Here is a 26,067-nt window from a genome sequence, read left to right as displayed (position 1 = left end):
TTCTCCCATGTTGGCTAGCGTTAGCCACAGGTGTCTCTCGGTTACAGTCAGCGAGGCCATGCACTTCCCTAGGGCTTGAGCTGCAGCTTTGGTGGTGCGAAGGGCGAGGTCCGTCGCGCTCCTTAGATCTGTAACAGCCTCTGGGTGCCTGCCTTTCTCATCCCATTCCCGAAGAAGGTACGCTTGGAGGATCTGCAAGACGGCTATGGAATGCAGAGCAGATGCGCTTGGCCGGGCGGCGGAATAGGCGCGCCAACACAGGCGGAAGTAGTTCTGCAGGCCTTAGACGGGAGCACTGGCTTAGACCGCCATCTCGCGGAGGGCGGGCAAAGGTGTGCTGCTACCGAATCCGCGAACCGGGGATGGAAGAGTAGCCCTTCTGGCGGCGCCGGCCCACTGAAGCGAGAGAGGTGGAGACGTGGGATCGAATCCTGGCAGAGAGAGCGCTGCTCCATGATTTAGAGAGCTCGGAGTGGAGTTCCGCAGGAAGGGAGCGCCCGGCTGCGGCGCCGCGACGGTGACGGCTTTGAAGAAAGCAGCCGCCAAGTCTGTTGGGAGCCTGCTCAGGGGTGGTGACTACTCGAGCCCGAGGCGGTCGACGGCCTGTGTGAGGAGGCGATCAGTTCCCCTTCGACCCGGGCGCTGGTCCTGCTGGATTCCTGGGCCGATGAGGAGGCTTGTGACCACTCCTCGCTGTCCGAGCCATGATGGAACAGCAGCCCTTGTCCTCCGCCTCGCTCTCCGAGGTGGCAGCAGTGCGGCCGCCGGTGGCAACTGCGCTGTCCCGGGGCGGGAGGGTGAACGCGATGCTCGAGGGAGAGGCTCTGGCGAGACAGTCGCTTCTAAACCCGGTTCCGCAGCCTTTGGGAGCGGCGCTTCTTCCGCACGGCGAAACAGAAGGCGGCGTGGCGGCTCGGTCCTGAGCGCCGAGTCGAGCCCGCGAGGGTCGACATCGGAAGCTCCTTGCAGAGGTCAGATCGCCGCCAGCTAAGGCGAAGCTCTGCATGCCCCAGTCCCAGGCAGAGAGCGCAGATGATGTGGCGGTCTCCGGCGCTGAGAGGGGTGCGGCATGAACCGCAGGTGCGAGGCATCTTTAAAAAGACACTCGTGCTCTTTTGTGAAGTTCACTGAGGAACTAGTTTGCTTTAAAAGGATATGTCGCCGGATGGCGTAGCTCGCAGGATGGCTGAAGGTGGCGGCGCCGGCTTCTTCGAAGCGCTGTCCAAGCTTGCTTGATGCCCCTCGAACGGCGACGCGCTGCTTGCAGTTTCAGAGATGCGAAGAGCTTCGCTGAAGAGATGAAAATCAGGGTTCCAGCCTACTGAACTGCACTTATATGCACCCTAGCCACGCCCATTCTGGCGGGCTTTGGGACAGTGAGCGCGCGGGCGCCTCTCATTGGGCGCAAGTTCACGCAAGTTCGTATATAGGCTGCAGCAGTTGCCGCAGAGCAACCAATGAGCTCGCTAGCTAGCCCGCTCAAGGTCTGCAGTTGCTGCACTGCGTTGACAAATGATACAAAATTAAGGATAATTTTTTGGCTTCAATATCTCAGAAAAGATGAATCTTTCCCGTAGCGTAAGCTAGCTTACGCAATACGAGAGAACCTCTCGTAAGAGAACTAATATCACAATTAAGAACATCTTCATAATATTGTTCAAAAATCTTTTTCCAAGTTTGCAAGTCAAGTTCTGTTGCACAAATTCCAACATTCCGAATGTTGAATGGATTGCAGCATTACTGTTGATAAATGCTGAATAGATTGCATACATGTTGATTTAAGGAAAATGCACCCTTTACCTTGCCCCCTTGGTTACTGTCAGTAGGTATGTCAAGCTGTCCATCTACAGTAGCTATCCTACTTGTTCTGTTGTCATCAAACATGGAGAGTTGAACGGAATAAATTAACTCTCTCAGGAATTATTAAAATAAGTGATTCACATCTAGATTGTTTACCCAAGCATTGATATTAAGTTGAAAGAAGCCACTGGTTATAAAATGATGATTTAGTATATACACACACACACACACAACACAACACAACACAACACAATTCAACACAAAATAATATATTAAACAGAAAACAGCAAAAAATATTTTTTTAATAGTTTGTATATGGTTTACTGTAGAGCAGGGGTGCCCAATACGTGGATCGCGATCTACTAGTCGATCGCAAAGGCAATGCTGGTAGATCGCACAAAATTTAAATGTACTTTCGTTAAATTTTTATAAAAATAAATATAATGTCTTTCCATCTTTTAGTTTCTGTCTGACTTGCACTTGACGAGTAAATATTGACCAGGCGATGTTTTGTTTATTCAGTTGCCATGACAACTAGGTTTGCGCATACATGCCTTCCAAGGACTTCTGAGAACATAGCGCGAAATTGCGATGCTACTGCCCGGATTAGGCAAAACTGAATGGAATCAGACAGTTTTGCCTAATCCGGGCAGTAGCATCACAATTTCGCACTCTGTTCTCAGAAGTCCTTTGAAGGCGCATATGCGCAAACCTAATTGTCATGGCAACTGAATAAACAAAACATCGCCTGGTCAATATTTACTCGTCATCAGAATAAGGTAAATGCCCTGGCTATTGTAATCTATTGTGCTGTAGGTGTTTTGGGTTTAGTTTTAAAACTGAATGATACCAACATTGAACATTATTATATATTTTTTTATTAATTAGAAGATGAAATCCATTTAGGGATACATGCAGTAGTTTGTCCAATAATGCCCAGCATTGCAATTTTGCTACATGCTTAATTTTTTTAATTATTATTATTTGTGAAAGTTGATATTTCTGTGGGACACAAAAGTGTTTTTGTGTATTTGTCTCCGACAAAATAGTTGTGACCTTTTTGTGTGATTTTAGCAAGCTTTGACAGTTAATATGCCATTTTCATATTTCATTTTCACTGTTGTTCTGATATACAGATAAGACTGGCAGCTATTATTATCTATAGTTTTTACACATATTTCAGTAAGATGAGATTATATTGTTTAACTGCTTGAGACAAATGTTGAAATTCTACGCTGGATCTCGGGGTTAAATCTACTCCATGGAAGGCTAAATGTAAAATATGAAATTGGGCAAAGAAATGCATAAAATACAACAAAAAAATTAAATCAACAGTTGGGCTTTTTAATCAACAAATGACAATTTTATTTTTCATTGTAACAGCAGGCACTTTAGATTGACTTGACACTGGGATAATGTTGCGAGCAAAATTAAGTTACGTAAAACAAAGAAAAAAGTGTCCTGTGTCACATCCCTAACTGAAATTTTTTAGATCATATTCAATGCAGTGTCCATGCCTAGGATGACTGTTAACATATGCATTGGTTAGTGGTACCCATGGGTTACCACAGACTGTACTGTATGCAATTGCAAGTGTGTCTATTGGATGTAGAGGGCAGATTTGTCAATCAGGTTGTATGTCAGCTTGGACAGGGTTTCACAGGCCTGCCGCTGTAGGCAACATCTGGGTTATTGGGACCCACTGCAATGCGCCAACCCCCTGACCTGCCCTCTCCCTCAAGCCCCAAAGAGCTATCAGCCTCGACCCAGCCTAAGGCTGGACATGCCGACTATGCCAAACACAGTAGGCGTAGTACAGCACAGCTGCACTGGCCTTTCACAAACCTTGCCACAAGTGAAGTTCTATAAACAGGCTGATGGGTGAAAAAGCCAAGAGGAAACCGAACACTGTTACCCACCTGGGAGATGTCCATCCCAGAGTCACAGCTCAGGGGTCGTGCCGAGGTTAAGTCATTGAAGCCCAGCAGGGTGGATATGATACCGTTCTGATCGATACGACGGATCATGGTGCCATCTACGAAGAAGATCACGTCATACTTGTCCACAGTAATGCCTGTAGAAGATAGACAAAGAAAGGGAATGAGTCTTCATCTTATGTCGATGGAATTTGAAAATGATCTTATATAATGTGTGAATCGCATGAAACCTGTCAAGAACATGTCCAGGTCATATTTTACCCCAAAAGCAACAGAAAGAATTGTGAAAAATGAAAAATATAAGTTCTGATTATTTTTGGAGGGTGAAATGTGTTTCTCTATTGAACATGTTTTCATGGGATTCACCTAATTAAATAAAAGGGCAATGGTGCAAATAACATCACTTTGAGGTCACATATATGATAAAGATATGTTAATTTCATAAATTAAGCTGGAAGGATATGGTGACTGTGGTATTGTCAACATGATGTGAATATCTCTCAGCATCAGTATGCTCAATAGGAAACCAGAAAACGTATAAAATATCCATGTGATAAATTCATTATTTATATCGAAGGAACAACAACCAGGCATGGAGCAACCAGAAGAGAGATAGAAAGAGATATCCATGTGATGCTGTTTTCTACAAGCTATTTAAGAGCATTAACATTTCTCTTGCCACCAATGAAGCTCAAAGAACTAAATACAGTCTACAAAACTTGCAAGTGTATTAAAACCACATCACACAGCAGGTTCTGCTTAAATTTCATGTTGCAAGCAGAAAAAAATATTTTCTGTGGTTTTGGGGCTGGTTCTAAATTCAGATACGCTTGGCTTGTATTGATACAAATCTACAGACCAAAATACAATCAAACTAAGTTGAATAAAAATGGTTTAAGGCATGCTATTAATCAAATTTGTATATTTATAATCCACTTTTTGATCAACACCTTAAAGGTGCTGCAAGCAATTTTTTAAAATAAATGTTGCTACAACCTGGCAGATATATCTGAAAAAGTGTACTGAGAATTGTTTCTGTGAGATTCCTAAATTCTGTAAAAAGGGGAGGACAGTGAGAGCAACCAACACATATTTAGCCAATCAGAATACTAGCAAATCAGAAATGCTCTATATCTGTCAATCCTTTGCTGGAAATGCTGACATGTCTTTGTAAGAGTTACATCAAAGGAGGTCACAGGAGCAGGTTCTAAATGCAGCTTAATGTATTTAACAAAATGAACAAAAGAAACATCCACGATGGGGAAAAAACACAGGAATAGCAAAAACAGGAATGGATAGGGAACCGGAGGTCAAAACACATACAACAACTGACAATGACTGATCAAACAACAGGGTTAAATACACAAAGGATAATGACTAAATGAAACACAGGTGAGGACAATGAAGGACAGCTGGCAGAGATGAGAGCAGGGAATTATGGGAAGTGTAGTCAGGGAACAGATGACAGGGGAGAAACACAGGCCAGACAACAGTGAATAGTGACATAGCCCCCCCCTAAGGAGCGGATTCTAGACGCTCCATAAAAAAAAAAAAACCTCCCCTTCATCCATGGATTGAAGGGGAGGTTCGGGGTGGCAGGCAGTCCAAGAAGGCCACAAGCGGCAAGGGGATGAGGGGAATAAGGCAAAGACAGGGAGGAAGGGCCAAGATGAAGCCAGGGACCAGGGAGACCAGAGCAGGTCAGGCGGACGGCTAGGAGACCAAGGTGACCAGAGCAGATCTGGTCTGGAGACCAAGGGGATGACCTCAAGGTGGGGACCAGGTCTGGAGGCCTGGGCGACTGCCGCAGGACAGGGACTGGGTCAGGAGGCCGGGGAGGCGGCCACAGAACGGGGACTGGGGCAGGAGGCCTGGGAGGCGGCCACAGGACGGGGACTGGGTCAGGAGGCCTGGGAGGCGGCCACAGGACGGGGACTGGGTCAGGAGGCCTGGGAGGTGGCCACAGGACGGGGACTGGGTCAGGAGGCCTGGGAGGCGGCCACAGGACGGGGACTGGGTCAGGAGGCCTGGGAGGCGGCCACAGGACGGGGACTGGGTCAGGAGGCCTGGGAGGCGGCCACAGGACGGGGACTGGGTCAGGAGGCCTGGGAGGCGGCCACAGGACGGGGACTGGGTCAGGAGGCCTGGGAGGCGGCCACAGGACGGGGACTGGGTCAGGAGGCCTGGGAGGCGGCCACAGGACTGGGACTGGGTCAGGAGGCCTGGGAGGCAGCCACAGGACAGGGACTGGGTCAGGAGGCCTGGGAGGCGGCCACAGGGGCAGGATCAGGAGGCCTAGGAGGCGGCCATAGGACAACAGCCATGGAAAACTCCGGGGGCGGAGCCGTGTAAGGTTGAGCCAGGGGGAACTCCGGGGGCGGAGCCGTAGAAGGCTTAGGAGACGGAGCCATGGAAGGCGGAGCCGTGGAGGATTTCGGGGGCGGAGACGTAGAAGGCTTAGGAGGCAGAGCCGTGGAAGGCAGAGCCATGGAAGGCTCTGGAGGCGGAGCCCTGGAAGGAGGAGACTGGGAAGCCTTTCTTATCCTCCTCCGCCTCCTCCTCTAGGCGGACGAGGCTGTGAATGCTGGCTCTGGGACGGACGAGGCTGGCAACGCTGGCTCTGGGACGGACGAGACTTCCAGCTCGTTGGCCGTGGCAGGCTTGGGCGTGGGCTCGTTGGCCGTGGCAGGTGTGGGCGTTGGCTTGTTGGCTGCGGCAGGCGTGGAATCTTTAGAAGCTGAAACCGGGATTGAGAGGGTTCCTCTACAGCGAGTCTCCAAAACTAGCCTCACATACTCCTTCCATGTGTAATCTCTGGTCTCCGGCAATTCCCTCCACTGGTATGCAATGAGCCCGATCGAGCACATGGACTTCAGTGTAGCATCAGAAAAGTCTGTGCACTTGGCAAGGACACAAAACTGTCGGGAATATTCTGGGACAGGCAAGTTTGCGTGGGTCAGCCAAATGAATGGAGCCGCTAGATCCATTTTTGGTCAGTTGTTCTGTTACATCAAAGGAGGTCACAGGAGCAGGATCTAAATGCAGCTTAAAGTATTTAATAAAATGAACAAAAGAAACATCCACGATGGGGAAGAAAAAAAAAATCACAGGAACGGATAGGGAACCGGAGGTCAAAACACATACAGGTACATACAACAACTGACAATGACTGATCAAACAACAGGGTTAAATACACAAAGGATAATGACTAAATGAAACACAGGTGAGGACAATGAAGGACAGCTGGCAGAGATGAGAGCAGGGAATTATGGGAAGTGTAGTCCGGGAACAGATGACAGGGGAGAAACACAGGCCAGACAACAGTGAATCGTGACAGTAAGGCTGAGTTTGGAGAGTTTGGAGAAAACTTGGGTGGAAGTTAGCAAAATGTCTTAAATTTAAGGGAATATGCTCATAGGGAATAATACTAATAACAATAATAACAACAATTATTGTAATTTTTTTATTGTTGTTTTTATTATAAAAAATATGAACATTTTTATAAAAACTCTAGACTATCTTGCACAAATTTTTGGTTTACCTCTAGGGTTGGTAAGTGTGGCCTCCACAGCTTTTCCTCCATCTCCGCAGCGTGTCTCATCATAGGGCAAACATTGATCTCCTGTGCCTGCCACCAGCTCCAGGTTCTTCGCCGCATCCTTCACTGTGTTCAGAGACTTCACCTTAAACACCTTCCTGCTGCTGGTGTCCGAGAGGTACAGCACCCCTGAAACAGGACTGGTAGCCAGGTAATATTTGTGTGCAGGACTATTGCTAAAAACAGAAGCAGAAAAGAAAAAAAATCTATTGTAGATTTGACGATTGAATTACACATTAATCAGGTCTGAGTTAAGTAATTCTCTGTGTTTGCTTGTCTAATTTGAGGTGTTAAATATCATATTTATAAAGGTAACAATGCATAAACAACAAGTTCAGAGATTGAAATGCATGTTAAGAGATTATCTACATTACAAATCAGAATCAACAGTTGACAATTTCATTTGTCTTGAGAGGTCTCTGCAATGTCTTCACCACATTAATGTTTCAACGTCTGCATGTACTCTCAGTCCAAATATCGAAATGCATATTGTGTGTGTAAAGCATGCATAAACTGTAGTTTGCCCAGTGTCTAATGTGCTGCCAGTGTGCATTTAAATTGGTATACCACCAAACAAACCCCAGCAGGAAAAATTTCTTGTAGAGATGCATGTGGTCCAGAGCCGTTATCTAAACACATTATGTATTCCTGAATGGCCCACAGGCCAAAAAATAGTCCATTACACTGCAAAGCTGGAAAGTCAAAGTCATCCCTCTCAACAATACGGGGGGCTGCGGAACATGAAAGTCAAATAAAATGGCAACAATCAGGCTGGAGAGTCTCCCTGGTGAAGAAATAAATAAATAAATATCGAGTTCCAATCTAGAGGCAGTGTACTGAGCTCCCTCTCTGTACGCTTATCAAATTATGTATAGGTAACTTAGCTGCAATTTTAACTTACACATTTTCAAAATGATACACAATATGTTCTAATTGTAGCTGTCAGCTACATGTGTGGTCAAAGAACACTCGTGTTGAAATGTGGCCGATTTGCTCCAATAGCATAGGTTCATGTTTGTTCACCTAAGAGAATAAAACATAAATAAATAAATTCAAATAAAACACTGAAAAATCATGAGAAAAACACTGAATTACTGTACTGGATGATTTGGTTATTGTAACGTCTAGGCTACGGATGTAACCTCCGTACCCTGATGGAGGGAACGAGACGTTGTGAAGAAGCGACACTAGGGGTCTCTCTTGAGAGCCTTTTGCATCTCTGATCTATGAGAAAAGGCCAATGAGAATATAGGAATAAAGGGAGGGAAATCCATCTGTTTCATTCAGGATTTTTCTGAGGAGCTGACAGTGAGGTTCTGCCGCAACAGTGGCTCGGTTCAGAAACGTGGCCGGGAGGACACAACATCTCATTCCCTCATAAGGGAATGGAGGTTACTTCCGTAACCTAGACATTCCCCGTCTGTCGCTCACTTCCTCGTTGTGTCGAAGAAGTGACGCTAGGGGTCCAATTTAACACAGGCAGGTATTTTATGTGCCAAATCGGCCAGACAGCACGTACCCTTCCCCAAGCCCCTTAAAATCAAAGCCTTCTGGTTATTTACCCCCGACAGGGGATGAACAAGGCAGCATGCCAAGCATGGGAGCAGGCCACGCCAGCCGTGCCATTTCTCTCTCTATGTTTCTCGCATAGAGTTAAAGCGGCTGGGGCCAGCTTAACGCTATCAAACGCACTCGGGGAAATACATCACGTGGGCTTTTATGTGGAAAATGCCATGGTGTAGATCCTACCTCATGGGGAGGGATGAGTTGCTACAAACACGGCGACCGGGGGTCCATGAGGACTGCCCAAGGGAGACGCGGGTCTGCCCGCCAGGGGACCGTACCACGGAAAATACGCACAAGGGGAAAAGACCACGTGGGAGCCCGTCCTGTGGAGCACCTATTCCAGTACAGGGTAAATTGAGTACCTACATTGGTCTTTGTCGGCGAATTCCTCCACAGATTTTGCGGATTAGAGGGCTAAGGAGGAGTCATCCAGGGAGGCGAGCTCGTGGGATCTCCTGGGGAAAAGGCACACGGTATTACCTCAGCGGAGAGAATGTCAGCGTGTACCGAGTTCTACCGGATCGGACCTGAGAAAACACTGGACGAAACCGACTCAACGCTGAGATTGTAAAATCTCACAAAGGCATTGGGTGCTGCCCAGCCCGCTGCTCTGCATATGTCTGCTAGGGAGGTGCCCCTGGCCAGTGCCCATGAGGACGCAAAATTCTTGTTGAGTTGCGTCCACTACCCAGTGGGAAAGCTTCTGTTTGGAGACAGCGTTCCCTTTCCGCTGTCCACCAATGCAGACCAAGAGCTGCTCAGAACATCTAAAGCTCTGCGTGCGGTCCAAGTAGATACGCAAAGCACGTACCAGACACAGCAACGAAGAAGCTGGGCCTGCCTCCTCCCAGGGCAGTGCTAGCAGGTTCACTTCCTGGTCCTTGAAGGGAGTGGTGGGAACCTTGGGCACGTAGCCCGGGCACGTTGCGTCTTAGGATCACGTGAGTGTCTGCCGGACCGAACACCAAGGAGAAGACTGACTCTAGCGGCTCGAAGGGGGGTCTCTGAAGGCCTGAGAGGACCTCTGAGAGATCCCAGGAGGGGAACAGGCTCGGCCGGGAGGGTTTTAACCTCCGGGCACCTCTTAGGAACCTGATAACTAAGTCGTGCTTACTCAGAGACTTGCTGTCTACTGTGTCGTGGTGGGCTGCGATAGCAGCTACATACACTTTCAAGGTTGAGGGGGACAGCCTCCCCTCCAACCTCTCCTGCAGAAATGAAAGCACTGACCTAACTGCGCACCTCTGTGGGTCTTCAGCCTGGGAAGAAAACCAATTTTCGAACAAGTGCCACTTCAGGGCATAAAGTTGCCTGGTAGAAGGGACTCTGGCTTGGTTGATCACGTCAAAGACAGCGGTAGGTAGATCAACTAGATCTTCCGCATCCCATCCAGGGGCCAGACGTGGAGGTTCCAGAGATCTGGGTGCAGATGCCAGAGCTTGCCCCGTCCCTGAGAAAGATGGTCCTTCCTCAGGGGGATTTGCCAGGGAGGGGTTGTTGCAAGGAGAAAGAGATCCGAGAACCAAGTCCGAGTGGGCCAATAGGGAGCCACTATAATTACTTGTTCCCCATCCTCCCTGACCTTGCACAGCGCCTGTGCAAGTAGGCTCACTGGGGAGAATGCGTACTTGTGCAACCCTGTGGGCCAGCTGTGTGCCAGCGCGTCTGCCCTGAGGGGAGCCTCCATTCGGGCGTACCAGAGCGGGCAGTGGGAGGTTTCTCGGGAGGCGAAGAGATCTACCTGTGCCTTGCCGAATCGTTCCCAAATCAGATGGACCGACTGGGGGTGGAGCCTCTACTTGAGTCGCTGCTGGCTCCAAAGGAGGAGACGACGGGCGAACTGTGACATGTGTCGGGAGCGTACTCCGCCTTGGCGATTTATGTACGCTACCGTGGTGGTGCTGTCTGATCGAATCAAGACATGTTTGCCATGAATTAGTGGGAGAAACCTCTGCTGGGCAAAAAGTACAGCCACCAACAATAGGCAGTTGATGTGCCAGCGCAGCGGGGCCCCCTTCCAACAGCCCAAGGCTGTGTGTCCGTTGCCCCAACTCAATTTAGAGGTGTCTGTGGTGACCAAGACGCATCGGGACACCTGCTGCAAGGGGACTCCTGTCCGTAGAAAGCAGAGGTCTGTCCAGGGTTTGAATGTTTGGCGGCAGGCGGGGTTGATGAACACACGTTGCATGCCGCGGCGCCATGCTCGTCTCGGGGCTCGAGTCTGGAGCCAGTGCTGAAGCGGTCTCATATGCATCAACCCCAGCGGCGTGACCACCGCGGAGGACGTCATCTGCCCCAGGAGCCTCTGGAAATGTTTTAAGGTGACCGCCATGCCCGGCCTGAACGCGGTGAGGCATTTCAGCAATGACTGCGTGCACTCGTTGGTGAGGCGTGCTAACATTGAGACTGAGTCTGACTCCATGCCAAGAAAAGAGATGCTCTGAACCGGGGTGAGCTTGCTCTTTTCCCAGTTGACCTGTAGCCCTAAACGGCTGAGGTGCCTGAGCACCTGGTCCCTGTGGGCGCATAGTAACCCTCGGGAGTGGGCCAGAATGAGCCAGTCATTGAGGTAGTTGAGAATGCGGATGCCTGCTTCCCGAAGCGGGGCAAGGGCTGCCTCTGCGACCTTAGTGAAGACTCAAGGGGATGACTTTGTACAGATACGCCTGGCTGTCGAACGTGAACCATAGAAAGGGTCGATATCGAGGCAATATTGAGACGTGGAAGTACGCGTCCTTCAGGTCTACCGCTGCAAACCAATCTAGATGTCAGACGCAAGTTAGAATGTGTCTTTGCGTGAGCATTTTGAACGGGAGTTTGTGCAAAGCCCTGCTGAAAATTCGCAAGTCCAAGATCGGTCGTAAGCCGCCGCCTTTCTTGGGTACGATGAAGTAAGGGCTGAATTGCATAACTGAGTCGAATGGTCCTGGCCAGGCAGTGTGACAGCCATGCATCCAAGCTCCGTGCTAGGGGCACTAAGTGGACGATTATTTTTAACGTACCCGGCGGGGCTTCGCAGCAGGGAGGAGTAGGTAATGCGGCGTCGGGAGGCAAAAACGCGTCCCGAGGATCTGGTGCTAAGAGAGAAGACTTGAAGCACTTACCTACCTCCGCACACCCGGCAGGGGGCGGGTTAGTGACTGAGGAGGAGGTCCTATGGAGGCGTCCTCTAGCCTCGTCAGAACCGGCCAGCCGGGGGACAACAGTCGTGGGGCTGGAGGCGAGAGGTCTGCATCGGTGGCCGTGTGGTTCGCAGGGATGTACCCGGCAAAACCGCGTCCGATGCTATCCCCAAATCGCCTCCATCGCCAGCTGGGTCGTCCTGAATCCCGTGGGAAGAAGGAGCGACACGGGGGTGGCTGGAGTGGCGTTCCTTCTGAGGAAGGAAAGAAGGCAACGTTGCCATGGTCATGTTCTCACAATGAGAACATGAGCCATCCACAAACGCACATTGCCTGTGGCCGTCAGAAGCGGAGAGCACTCTACCGCAACCAGGAATTACACAGGGGCGGAAGGGCATCTTTATAAAGACGTGTCCTGAAAAGGACATTCAACGCCAGCTGTGTATAATGCTCTTTTAGAGAAAATAACTCTTTTAGAGAAATAAGTCTTTTAACTGTGCTGTCGAAGCGCCCAGGGGCAGAGCCGGACTGCCGTGCAGAGAAGGAGAAAGGCACTGATGTGTGCCGTAGATCCAACAGCAATCGCTCAGAGATTGGGGGAACAGTGTGTGACTCGCAGCTTACTGCATACACAACCGGTCGGCTCCTAAGAAAATATCTGAATGAAACAGATACATTTCTCTCCCTTTATACCCGTATGTCTTGGGGCAGGACATGAAAATTCTGTCTGCCAATTTCTCATTGGCCTTTTCTCATAGAGATTCAAAAGGCTCTCAAGAGAGACCCCTAGTGTCGCTTCTTCGACACAACGTCGAAGTGAACGACAGACGGGGAACAAATGTTAAGGATGGGAAAGGAGACGAGAGCCGGCTGAAAAATCTAAGTAATATTTAATTAAACAAAAAGACACAAAACATAAATGCACACATGGCAACTGTAAGTGGCTCTCATGAACTGCTGCATTCCAATTGACTTATCCCTCTCCTTGGTTGATTAGCCCAATTGGGGGTCGGGCATGCGTAATCACGGCCCAGCCCCACTCTCCAACTCGTCACTGTTATAATGGGTGAAAAATACAGTGGCTCCAGTTGTAAAAGAACATGTGCACATTTAGCTGTTTTTTAAGAAAAAGAGAAAAGGTGTGGAATGTTCTTGTCTTCCTGAAATGGTTTAGCTTTTCAGAGAAAATATAAATAAATAAATCAGAAAGTTCACAGCATGAGAACAAAAACTTTAAGTGAAAAACTTTTGTCACTCCACTGGTAGGGCTATGTCAGTACTCCAAAGATGACTAGCAAGAGCAAATGCTATGCCTCTTCTGCCAAATATCATCATAATTTTTCCCCAAATGAAGCTCAGCATTTAAAATCAATGAAAGTCATAAATGTCACAGCATTAAAACAAAAAACGTTAACTGAAAAAGTTTCCTCGTAAAAAGTGCTATTTTACTGACAGGGCTATGTTAGTACTTAGAAGGTGACTAGTCACAGAAAATTCTATGAATTTTCTAAATAAAATCATTAACAACCAACATGTTTTAGATCATAATTCATAGCCTAACACATTAAGAAAGTTAACAGCAAAAGAACAACAACGATAGTTAAAAAAGAATCTTTGAAAACGTTCAGCACTACTGGCAGGGCTATGCTAGTAAATATGACTTGCCACAGCAAATGCTATGACACAATTCTGTCATTCACCATCATTACTAACAAAAAAAATGGAGAAAGGTCAAAGACAACAAAAACATTAAGTGAAAAACATTTGTCGTAAAATGTGCCACTCCACTGGCGGGGCCATGCTAGTGGTGTAAAAATGACTAACCACAGCAAATGCTTTGACACTTCTGCCAAAATCCATAATTGCTAACACCCAGCATGTATTCGGATCAGCATTCAAACTTAAACAAAGTCATAAACATCAGAGAAAGAGTAAACTAAAAACATGAAGTACAATTAATATTCTTCAAAAAAGTGTTATTCCACTGGAAGGGCTACGCTAGTCCTCTAAAGATGACTAGCCACAGCAAATGCTATGACACACTGCCAAATACAATCATTGTTAACACCCAACCTGTCATCGGATCAGCATTCAAAACAGTTTAAACAAACCCTGGGCATTTTCCCCTGAAACTCTGAGCACTGTTAGTGCTAAATCCCAGTGCCCTGGCATGAGATTGTAGAAAGAAATAGTGCCAGGTATGCAGCACTGTCAGCTTCAATCCATTAATCAGACCGACAAGTGACCTTCTAGAAGATCGCTGAAAGCAGGCTGGTCTGGTTGACCTGGGGAAAGCATATCACTGTGTGGCTGCTGACAGTAAAACAGCTTTGTCAAGAAACATCATAATCCTAATTCCACTTTAGAAGAGTCTATGAGGGAGTCTAAAGCTCCAGCAAGGTGGTTTTCAATCCCAGTGGTCTTGGTGCTATGGTACAATGTGTTACTGGAGGTATGCAGTTTTGTGCTCTCTGTGATGAGGAGAACACCCTGACCTTCATAGACTCTGACTACAGCTGGACCGAGTAAGATAATTTGATTTTGCAGCATGTTGCGGTGACGATGGAAGGAAGCAACTCTCGTATAAAGTATGGCAGGGAGATCATGGTCTTATTCTCTCCTATTAGCATAAACACACAAACACCTTTGAAACATTTATTTGTTTTTAAGTCAAGTCAAGTCAATTTTATTTGTATAGCGCCTTCCACAACACACATCGTTTCAAAGCAGCTTTACAGAAGATAAGGCATTAACAGATGATAAAACTAATGTCTATAATGTCAATGAATCATCATTGTGTAATTAGATAAAATATGATTGTTTATCGTGTTTAAAAATAAGCAATTAAATAATAATTGCATTAATAACCCCAGTGAGCAAGCTGAAAGCGACTGTGGCAAGGAACACAAAACTCCATAAGATGTTGATTAATGGAGGAGAAATAACCATGGGAGAAACCAGACTCACTGTGGGGGCCAGTTCCCTCTGGCTAACATCATGAATGTAATGTAAGTATTACTTATGTATAGTTAAATACATGGTTTAAAGTGATGACTGTTCTTTTCTGGATGCAAATATGACTTGGGGCTTTCACACAGTCGTTTTTTTTTACAAAACTATATTTCTAAAAATGAATTATTAGAACATGTTCAAGTTAGTGTTCTTGTATTCTCCATAGCGGAACTTTTACAATTCTAAGAACACCACAAACCTGTTTCAGGACCAAAAGGACAAAGCAGCTCCCACAAAACTTTGCAAAAAACTGTCCCTTAGAGCACTCATGCTCTAGAGAAAGCTTTAAAGCACCAAACAAATGCAGACATTTCTAGTTATGCATGCTCTCTTTTATTTAATATTTATAGTAACTTGAATAACAACACATACTGTTTTATGGTACAAAGTTTTTAAGGTAAATCACAGTAACCAGATATTAAGTTGCAGCACAAGAGTAATGACTTCATTCGTTTCTTTACTGATAAAATTGATAATCAGAAATAAAATTGGAATTATGCAATCATCTGTCATAGTACCTCAGAAAACAGTGTCTCCTAATTTTCCTCACATGCAACTTCAATCCTTCACTGTCATAGGTCATGTAGAGCTAACAAAACTTATCGAAACATCAAAAGTCACAACATGTTTGTTAGATCCAATACCAACTAAGCTCTTAAAAGGAGGTATTTCCTGTAATGTTTTAATATTAATTATTATTAACTCCTCCCTATCCTTAGTACATGTCCCAAGAAACTTTATGATAAACTATAATGGCAGTTATAAAACCGCTTATTAGGAAGCCACAACTTGATCCTGGAGAACTGGCTAATTATAGACAGATTTCAAATTTCCTGTTTATGTAGAAAATACTACAAAAGGTATTTTCTAATATGTTCATTTCTACAGAGAAATAGTATATATGAAAAATTTCAGTCAGGATTTAGGCCTCATCTCAGTACAGAGACTGCACTTATCAGGGTTACAATGACTTGCTTTTATCATCTGATCGTGGCTGCATTTCACTTATAGTGCTTTTAGATTTTAGTGCTGCATTTGAAACGATAGATCACGACATTATCTTGAATAGGTTAGAGAATTATGTTGGCATTTGTAGAGTGCATTAGCATTGTTTAGGTCCAATTTAGCTGACAGCTACCACTTTGTCTATGTAAATGAGGAATTTTCAAACCAAACAAAAGTAAAGTATGGAGTGCCACAGGGATCAGTTTTTTTTAAAAGCCTCTGCTTTTCTCCTTGTATTTGCTTCCCCTGGGAGATATTATAAGGAATCATGGAATATGTTTCCACTGTCGACAATATCCAACTTTATATTTCTTCAAAACCTTATGAGATTTCACAATTCTCCAAATTAGCAGAATGTAGCAATTAAATAAAAGATTGGATGGCCAGAGATTTCGTTCTGCTCAATTCCGACAAAACAGAGGTACTAATAAACCTCTAAAAATAAACCAAAAAAATATAATTTGCCTCTCAATGGATGTACTGTTACATCGTCTTCAATAGCGAAGAACGTTTTTTTCTATTTGTATTTTCTATTTGGTTTTATATTTGATATCAATCTGTCTTTTGAAAATCAAATGTTTGTGAACAGTGTCCTTCCACCTAAGAAGTATTGCTAAATTACGACACATGCTCTCTGTTATTGATGCCGAAAAACGAATTCATGCGTTCATGACCTCAAGACTAGATTATTGTAATGCATTGCTGGGAAGATGTCCAGCAAGATCAATAAATAAACTTCAATTGGTTCAAAATGCAGCAGCCAGAGTGCTGACGAGAACTAAGAAACATGATCATATTAGCCCCATTTTATCATCATTACATTGGCTACCTGTTCAATTTTGTATTAATTTCAAAATTCAGTAAACTACATACAAAGCTTTGAATGGTCTAGCTCGACAGTACTTAAGTGACCTTCTACCACGCTATATTCCAACACGTTCATTAAGATAATTGTGATTAGTTCCTAGAATATCAAATTCAACAAACGTAGGTAGATCTTTTCCATATTTGGCTCCTAAGCTATGGAATAGTCTCCCTAAAACTTTTCAAGATGTAGACACACTCCCTCAGTTTAAATCTAGCCAAAACTAACTACTTTAGTTAGGTCTGCCAGAACCAGAAACAGTGATCATGATCTATAACTCTGATATATTGAATGGCATCTATGCTAATATATTTTTTTTATATTAGCATAGATGCCACACTCGGAACTCCTATCCTGAGGTCATTGAAACCGACTGGATCCAGCTCCATTCCTGCTTCGTGTTGGACACCACTGCTACGTGTCACTGTGTGATGATGACTAATAGCAACCGGTGCCAGCCAAACATCACTTCAGTCTATTACAATGTACTTCAGAAGATGAACTGATGCCAACTCCAACCATAAGACATGGGATACTTCCTATGCCATTGCCTGAACCTTGGACTTAGGATAGACCTCACCGAAATTACCGGCCAGGTTGAACTGTGATGCACCTCACTGATCTCTGTCTGCAGCACTTTTGTTTATTGATGGACTTCACTCTTGAAATGGAATACATCGACTATCAATTAATTGCCAACAAAACCCTTCATCCGCCAATTAACAAGGACAATTGCATCTATGTGAACTTCTGCAGTTAATACAGGATGGACTTCAAAAGACATTGATCATTAATCTTACAGTTCATACAAAATCTTTGATTAAAGACTGTCCTTTAACAATTAGTTTAATAATTTTAAACAATTACTTTCACTATGTATAAGTAATATTGGCATTATATTCATGTTGTTTAGCCAGAGGAGAACTGGCCACTACAGTGAGTCTGGTTAACCAACTCCATTAACCAACATCTTATGGAGTTTTGTGTTCCTTGCCACTGTCGCCTTCGGCTTGCTCAAGGGTTATAAATATAATTATTATTTAATTACTTATTTTTAAACACAATTCACAATCGTATTTTATCAAACTACACGATTATAACTCATTGACATAATAGACATTATATTTTTATCTTCTGTTAATGCCTGATCTTCTATAAAGCTGCTTTGAAATTATTTGTGTTGTGAAAGGTGCTATACAAATAAAAAAAATACTTGACTTGAATTAAAGCTAGAATACATGTTAGTATATTCAGCTGGACCTTGGATTGGCAATACATTGGCCAAATGCTCTGGTGTGTATACAAGTAGGCCTAATGTAGGGTTTGATTTGAATGATTGTGAAAGATCAATTTTGAGGGTGTGTACCATAAGAGGCAAACGCAATTCTAAAATTAATGTGGGAATACGGTGAAATGGACTTCCGACAGCAAAAATGATCTTGCCTTTCTGAAATTCTCATTGGTCAACAGATTTCTAGGTCAGGTTCCATTGCAACCTTTTGGTCTCATGATGGAGTGACACTTTCATAAACTCTTCCATCCTCACAGTAATCAATTGATTAGTAGTGTCATCTGATATAATGCAGCAGTTACCAAACTTTTCAGAATGCGCAACTTCTAATATATTGCACCTGTCAAGAACCTCATCAACATATCTAACATAAACATGGGAATATCCAGAGGAATAATTTCATTATTAAATATATCAAATGCAATTTGGTGGATGAAAATTTTCTTTGTGTACATCAGAACATTTTAAGTCATATTTCAATTGTAAATATTATTTTTTTGTGTGAGATGGAAGGGTCTTGCTAATGCTTGCTTAAATTCATAAAAACTGTGAGAAAAGGACAACAATTATTTTCTAAAATTCTTCTCATTAAATCGTAAATTTTTGTGAGGAGCTCAGTAGGTACTTTACTGTAGGTGAATAACTATCAGTTCATGCTGATTATGAAAACATAATTTGACCAGTAAGCTTCCATGACTTTTCCATGACATTTCTAGTGATTTGTGATTACTGGATACGCACTTTAAAACATCATTATGATTCAGATCACCATTCATTTCCTGTTAATTAACCATTCAAAGTGATCTGTGAACCTGTTTGACTGATTAATCAAAGTAATTTACAAATGCACTATAACTCATTGATATGCAGTTATAGCAACATGGATCAAAAGGGCAAATTTCATGCAATACTTGCCAAATAGTAAGCATTTTTAACTTAAAACACGTATTCATACTTATATTAATCAAAATCATAACATTCACTTTTTCATGATTTGTCACTGTTACGAAGGCAGGAGAAGGCAGACGAGGGGTGAGGATCTAAATGCGTTTTTTTATTGAAAATGAGGAACAACAAACAAGACTGGAACAAATGAAACAAATGAATGAAAACAAAACCAAAACACGAAAACATCCAAACAGTACACAGGCTGGGGAAACATCCACGGAGGGCAAAGGTAACGTCCCAGATAGCAAAAAATATCCGCACGGCTTCTTTTTGCCGCTGTCCCTAAGCTGTCGGCTATGGGTGCGTCCCACTGGCGGGGATGAAACGTTTGCCGCCGAATTCGTCACTCCCATTTCTTGCGAGATGCCACCCGCGAAAAGCTGGCGGGCCGCCCGCTTCATTTTCTCTGCCGGTTGCCTCGGGCTGATCGACCGCGGACGGCTGGCGGCAAGCCACTTTGAAATACAAGGATTTCTACTCTCAAAATCGACCAGCCATTTGGCTATTATTATTTTTTGCTCCAAAGCCATTAGGGTTTATAACAGAGGCTTGACTCTTGATTCCATGATAAGGTAAGGTTTAGGAAATTACATTTAAATTACTTTGAAACTCTGAAGCGATTATACAGTAATATATGTAAAATATATTAAATTATTTTATGCACTTGAAAATTGTTTACATTTCTTTGATTGCTGCGCATTTGAGACATGCACCAATAAACCAAAAAGAATTCCTTTTGTAAAACTTACTTAGCAATAAATATCTTTATGATTCTGATTAGGTTTTAAAATAGATATTTAATTCATGGTATGAACAATTTAGCAGAATAAATTGATGAAGTTAGACTTTTCACGAATGTCTGACTATCAGTGAACAGTGAAAGACATATGCAACATGGCCAAAATCTCGGGTATACTTTAATTCTTTTTATTAATTTGCAACCATGGTGATATCCATCATAAACATGAAAATCCATGTTTTGACGTGAAGGATAAACTCAATGAAAAAGCTAAATTATCCTCTGGTTTCACAGTTGCGCAGAGATTTCGTTTATGTCTACATTTTTTTGTTATTTTACCTTTTACAGGTTTTGCAATTATGACCTGTACAAATGTTTAAGAAAGTGTTAAAGTCCCTGTAAAGGCAATAAAAAAAATCTAAATGCATTAAATGTTAAAAATGTATTGATAAAACACATTGAGTGTATGGTGAAGCTAGAATTGATAAGACCGCAGGTATAGGCTTGTTACTTTAACAGCCCGATGTCATGAAAGTGTTATTCAAAGGAGCACACACTCTACCTGACTGGAGATTTGCCTGATCTATCCGTCCTTCAGGTGAGTAGGGATATAACAATAGCAAATTTCACTGTACAGTATGATATATCAACCAAAATCTGTATACCAATATTTAATTGTTTTCTTTTTCCTCCCCTTTTACAAACAAATATTCCTCTTCAAAGAAAAAAAATGAAATTGATGTTATCATAAGGGTTCTTCATTATGAACTTGTATGCCATGCATAACATACTGTGGATAGAAATTACAGGGAAAGTTACTGGTATGATAATTGTGGTTATATTATATTACTATTATATTTAGTGTATTGCTAATCAATATATTGTTACTTCCCAGGTGACAGCGGCTCACTTCAAGAGCAGGTGAAGCAAGTTGGGACAATGTTGAAGACATTTGCTCGCACTGGGCAATCAGGTACAACTTGCAAACAACACCTGTGGTTGTTGGTTTAATTCCCACTGGGGCCACCTGTACATGTAGTAGACCTAGATATAAATGTCATAGTTTAGTAGTTGAAGGACCAGGACTGACTACTTTATTCTTTTATTCTGGGAAACCCTGTAGGTGCAGATCAAACCCTAATGCTGCGACGTCTTGGAGTTTGGCGATGTTGTGCGTAGCATGGACGACAAAATGCTATGCTGCAACATTTCAGTGCCAATGTGTCTGTTGGAGAGTTATCCTTGCCAGGGGATCTGTTACTCCCCCCTAGACACCCAGGAAGATTTGGCGTTGCTTGACAACAGCTTGAGGCAGGATAAAGAGCTCCAGCAACGATTTGTAAGTGTGCCGATTTCGTTTATAACGCCATAGGGTAATCTAAAAAGTAAAATTAAGATTGTACACTGCATATTCTACAGTCTGAATCCACAGCCTGTCACATTTTAAATTTATGAGAAGCTTCAGAGAAATGTAATTTGTAACATGTTTTTTTGTATTTTCAGCTTCGGTTTTTGGCAATCAAATGTGGGAGGGACCTAAAGACAACCGTGTGGCGAATGCTTCCGAGTATCTTCTCTAATCACCTTTCCATCAATACAACCTGGACTGGTGTAGGGGATAAAGCATGTTTTAGAGACATGTTCCTGAAGACCATTGTTCAAAGTAAGTTGGATATTTGTTTTATATTTAAGTAGATGTGTATGACCTTATGCCATTCAAATGGAATGACAGATCTTTATTTTCTACAGGAGCCATCCGGAAGAACCCGGCAACCCAGGATGCCACTGATGAGGCGATCCAGGTTAACGTTACACGTTACCTGAAAGGAGCATCTGAACATGAAGGTGGAAAAAGGCGCCGCACAGCTGAGAGGGACCCACAGCCGACCCCTTAAACCTAGGCTGACTACTGACACCCCAGCATCACTGACAACTGGAACCCTTTTTTTATCCTGCAGTCAGTAACATCAAGACCCCTAAAAAAGCCTGCTAAAAGTGTCAGACTACACTCACCCAATCCACACTGTTCACTGTGGAAATTGCTCTTTTATTTTTTCTTTCCTCTCCTGACCCTGCTTTGAGGGAAGCTCCTTAGATGAATATGGGATGTCCTTTTATCCCATATTGTCCTTTTATACAGGCGCACGAGGAATCACTGAAGATATGCCAATTTGCACTGCCTCATTCTGGAGGTCGGGGAAAACCGGTGATTCTTAGCCCACTACGCCACGCAGTCCCCAACCTCTCCAGACATTCTGATTGGCTGTGTTCTCTACAGCCAGATTTTCTGCTGTTAATTATATTTATTCCCACTTGTTGTCATGTGTAAGTTGAATGTCAAAATGTATATTATACCTGTTATCCTGCACATTCCTTGATACCAAAGATCTCAATTATTTCATATACAATTTGCTACTTATTTCATTGTTACAGTGCTTAACTATTCTATTTTTAAATATAGCTTGTAAATCCTAGATTATACATCTAATACTTGATATTTGCACATTATCTGGTATCAAATATTCTACTTACCGTGAATTTAGTATTGGCTAATTTCATTCCGTCAGTGCTTAACGATTCTATTATAGTTTGTAAATCCTATTTCATACCTCTGATACTTGATATTGCACATTAACTAGTACCAAAAATTCTACTTTCATTCCGTCACAGTGTTTAACGTTTGGTTACGTATGTAACCTCCGTTCCCCGAGGGAGGGAACGACACGTTGTGTCGGAGAAGCGACACTATGGGTCTCTCTTGAGGGCCGATATTCACCTCTGATCTATTGAAAAGGGCCAATGGGAGTTTGCAGTCAGTATTTGCATACCCCGCCCCCGGACATACGGGTATTTAAGCGGGGCAAATACGGGAGTTCATTCAGGATTTTTCTGAGGAGCCGGAAATGGTCCGGCCACAACAGTGGCTCGGTTCAGTGACATGGCGGAGGAAAGACACAACGTGTCGTTCCCTCCCTCGGGGAACGGAGGTTACATACGTAACCAAACGTTCCCCTTCTGTCGCTCTCTCCACGTTGTGTCGGAGAAGCGACACTAGGGGACCCATTCCAAGCTTGACATGCGCTGAACCTTGTAAGTGGACCGCCCATAAAGAGGCGGGCAGGGATTTCATCCAGTGCCACGCATCGTCTGTACCTGGCTGCACGTACCCTTCCCCAATGCCCCATAAGAACATCGGAGTCCTTCTAGTTGCCCTGGGAGGGGAACAAGGCGATGTTTGCCAACATGGGAACGGGCCAGCCTGGCTGGGCCTCTTTTCTCTCTATGTTTCTCACATAGAGCAATCAGGCTGGGGCCCTTACACGCATATAGGGAAGGGGGTCTTACCCAGACCCTGCGGAGACCACACCTGCCCTTTTTCTTGGGGAGGAAAAGTGGTAGACACGTCACACGGCCGTCTTAGGGCTCGTGTGGAAAGTATGGTGCGGTGGTAGATCCAGCCTCGAAAGGGGGGAGTTGCTACAGCACGGCGACCGAGGCAGCTGTAACTGCCTAAGGGAGACACGGGGTCCGTCGTAAGGGGACAGAACTGTGGAATTACACACAGGGGGAGTCCGAGCAGGAGGCCTTACCTGTGGAGCACCTATACCAGTACAGGGTAGCCATCAGGGTACCCGCAGTGGCTTGGGTCGGCGAGTTACTCTGCTGAACCGCGGACCCGGAGGGCTGGGGAGGAATCGACCAGGGGCCCGACTCGGAGTGGGGAGCCCTGGGAAGAAGGCGCACTACTTTACCTTGACGTCAGGAAAAGGGCGCTGGGCGCAAGCGATCCACCCGGCCGGTTGGTCTACGTGTTACCGAGTTCTACGGGCTCGGACCTGAGAAAACACGAGACGCAACCGACTCAACGCGGAGGTTGTAAAACCTCACGAAGGTGTTGGGTGTTGCCCAACCCGCGGCTCTACAGATGTCTGCTAGGGAGGTGCCCTTGGCCAGTGCCCACGAGGATGCAACACCCCTTGTTGAGTGAGCTCGGACCCGCAAGGGTAGGGGCACGGCCTGTGTGTGATAAGCCAGTGTGATGGCGTCGACAACCCAGTGGGCGAGCCTCTGCTTGGAGACGGCATTCCCTTTCTGCTGTCCCCCAAAGCAGACAAAGAGCTGCTCAGAGCGTCTGGTGCTCTGTGTGCGGTCCATGTAAATGCGCAGGGCGCGCACTGGACACAGCAACGAAAGGGCTGGGTCTGCCTCCTCCCGGGGCAGCGCTTGCAGGTTCACTATCTGATCTCGGAATGGTGTGGTAGGAACCTTGGGCACATAGCCCGGTTGCGGTCTTAGGATCACAGACGTATCTGCCGGACCGAACTCCAGGCAAGTGTCGCTGACAGAGAACGCTTGCAGGTCCCGACCCTCTTAATGGAGGCGAGCGCGATCAGCAGGGCCGTCTTAAGAGAGAGGGCCCTGAGTCCAACTGATTCGAGCGGCTCAAAGCGAGGTCTCCGGAGTCCTGCCAAGACTACCGAGAGATCCCAGGAGGGAACTAGGCCTGGCCGGGAGGGATTCAACCTCCGAGCGCCTCTCAGGAACCTGAGGATAAGGTCGTGCTTACCCAAAGACTTGCCGTCTACAGGATCGTGGTGGGCGGCGATAGCGGCAACATACACCTTGAGGGTGGACGGGGACAGCCTCGGGTCTTCGGCTCGGGAAGAACACCAATCTGCGAACAAGCGCCACTTTAGGGCGTAAAGGTGCCTGGTAGAGGGGGCTCTGTCTTGGTTGATGGTATTCACAACGGTCGCCGGTAAGCCGGCTAGCTCTTCCGCGTCCCGTCCAGGGACCAGACGTGGAGGTTCCAGAGGTCTGGGCGTGGGTGCCAGAGCGTGCCCCATCCCTGAGAGAGGAGGTCCTTTCTCAGGGGAATTCACCAGGGAGGAGCTGTCGCGAGGAGCCTGAGTTCCGAGAACCAAGTCCGAGTGGGCCAGTAGGGGGCCACCAATGTGACTTGCTCCTCGTCCTCCCTGACCTTGCACAGCACCAGTGCAAGAAGACTCACTGGGGGAAATGCGTACTTGCGCAGCCCCGAGGGCCAGCTGTGTGCCAGCGCGTCTGTCCCGAGGGGAGCCTCTGTTAGGGCGTACCAGAGTGGGCAGTGGGAGGTTTCCTGGGCGGCGAACAGGTTTACCTGGGCCTTGCCAAACCGTTCCCAAATCAGCTGGACCGACTGGGGGTGAAGCCTCCTCTCCCCACCGGGCAGGCGTTGTCGTGATAGCGCGTCCGCTACGACGTTGAGCTTGCCGGGGATGTGAGTGGCACGCAGCGACTTGAGTCGCTGCTGGCTCCATAGGAGGAGACAGCGGGCGAGTTGTGACATATGGCGGGAGCGTACGCCACCTTGGCGATTTATGTACGCCACCACCGTGGTGCTGTCCGATCTCACGAGGACATGTTTGTCCCGAACTAACGGGAGGAACTTCCTGAGAGCAAGCAGGATGGTCAGCAACTCCAGGCAATTGATGTGCCAACGCAGCGGGGCCCCTTTCCAACGGCCCGCTGCTGCGTGCCCGCTGCACACGGCACCCCACCAGGACCGGGAGGCGTCGTTTGTGACCAGGACGCGTCGGGACACCTGCTGCAGGGGCACTCCTGCCCGTAAAAAGCAGAGGTCTGTCCAGGGTCGGAGTGTTTTGAGGCAGGCGGGGGTGATCCTTACCTGATGCGTGCCGCGTTGCCATGCTTGTCTCGGGACTCGAGTCTGGAGCCAGTGCTGGAGTGGTCTCATATGCATCAACCCCAGCAGCGCGACCGCCGCGGAGGACGCCATATGCCCCAGGAGCCTCTGGAAAAGTTTTAGAGGGACCACTGTGCCTGGCTTGAAGGAAGCGAGGCAGTCCAGCACCAACTGAGCACGCTCGCTCGTTAGACGTGCTGTCATTGAGACTGAGTCTAACTCCAACCCGAGAAAAGAGATGCTCTGAACCGGAGTGAGCTTGCTCTTTTCCCAGTTGACCTGAAGCCCCAAGCGGCCGAGGTGCCAGAGCACCTGGTCTCTGTGTGTGCATAGTAACACTGGAGAGTGTGCTAGGATGAGCCAGTCATCGAGGTAGTTGAGAATGCGGATGCCGGCTACTCGTAGCGGGGCAAGCGCCGCCTCTGCGACTTTTGTGAAGACATGAGGGGACAGAGACAGGCCGAAGGGGAGGACTTTGTACTGAAACGCCTGGCCGTC

At 45.9% G+C, this 26,067-nt stretch overlaps 1 protein-coding gene and 1 long non-coding RNA gene across 3 annotated transcripts in view; one reads left to right on the top strand and one right to left on the bottom strand.

Annotated features, from left to right (window-relative positions):
* Positions 1 to 26,067, bottom strand: part of LOC127629619 (teneurin-4-like) — a 410,961-nt gene that overhangs the window by 82,275 nt on the left and 302,619 nt on the right. For both annotated transcript variants that reach the window (XM_052106743.1, XM_052106742.1), the window contains 2 exons: positions 7,279 to 7,511; positions 3,720 to 3,874 (listed from right to left, as the gene is read on the bottom strand). In XM_052106743.1, coding sequence (XP_051962703.1) covers positions 3,720 to 3,874; positions 7,279 to 7,511 — 388 coding nt within the window. The remainder of the gene's footprint in view (positions 1 to 3,719; positions 3,875 to 7,278; positions 7,512 to 26,067) is intronic.
* The window catches only part of LOC127629623 (uncharacterized), a 396,489-nt gene continuing 391,115 nt past the window's right edge, over positions 20,694 to 26,067 (top strand). Inside the window, exon 1 of the long non-coding RNA XR_007968787.1 lies at positions 20,694 to 20,856. This is a non-coding gene — a long non-coding RNA (uncharacterized LOC127629623). The remainder of the gene's footprint in view (positions 20,857 to 26,067) is intronic.

This window comes from Xyrauchen texanus, chromosome 36 (assembly GCF_025860055.1).
Source record: "Xyrauchen texanus isolate HMW12.3.18 chromosome 36, RBS_HiC_50CHRs, whole genome shotgun sequence".
NCBI classification, from domain to species: domain Eukaryota; kingdom Metazoa; phylum Chordata; class Actinopteri; order Cypriniformes; family Catostomidae; genus Xyrauchen; species Xyrauchen texanus.
This window is presented reverse-complemented; position numbering and strand designations above follow the sequence as displayed.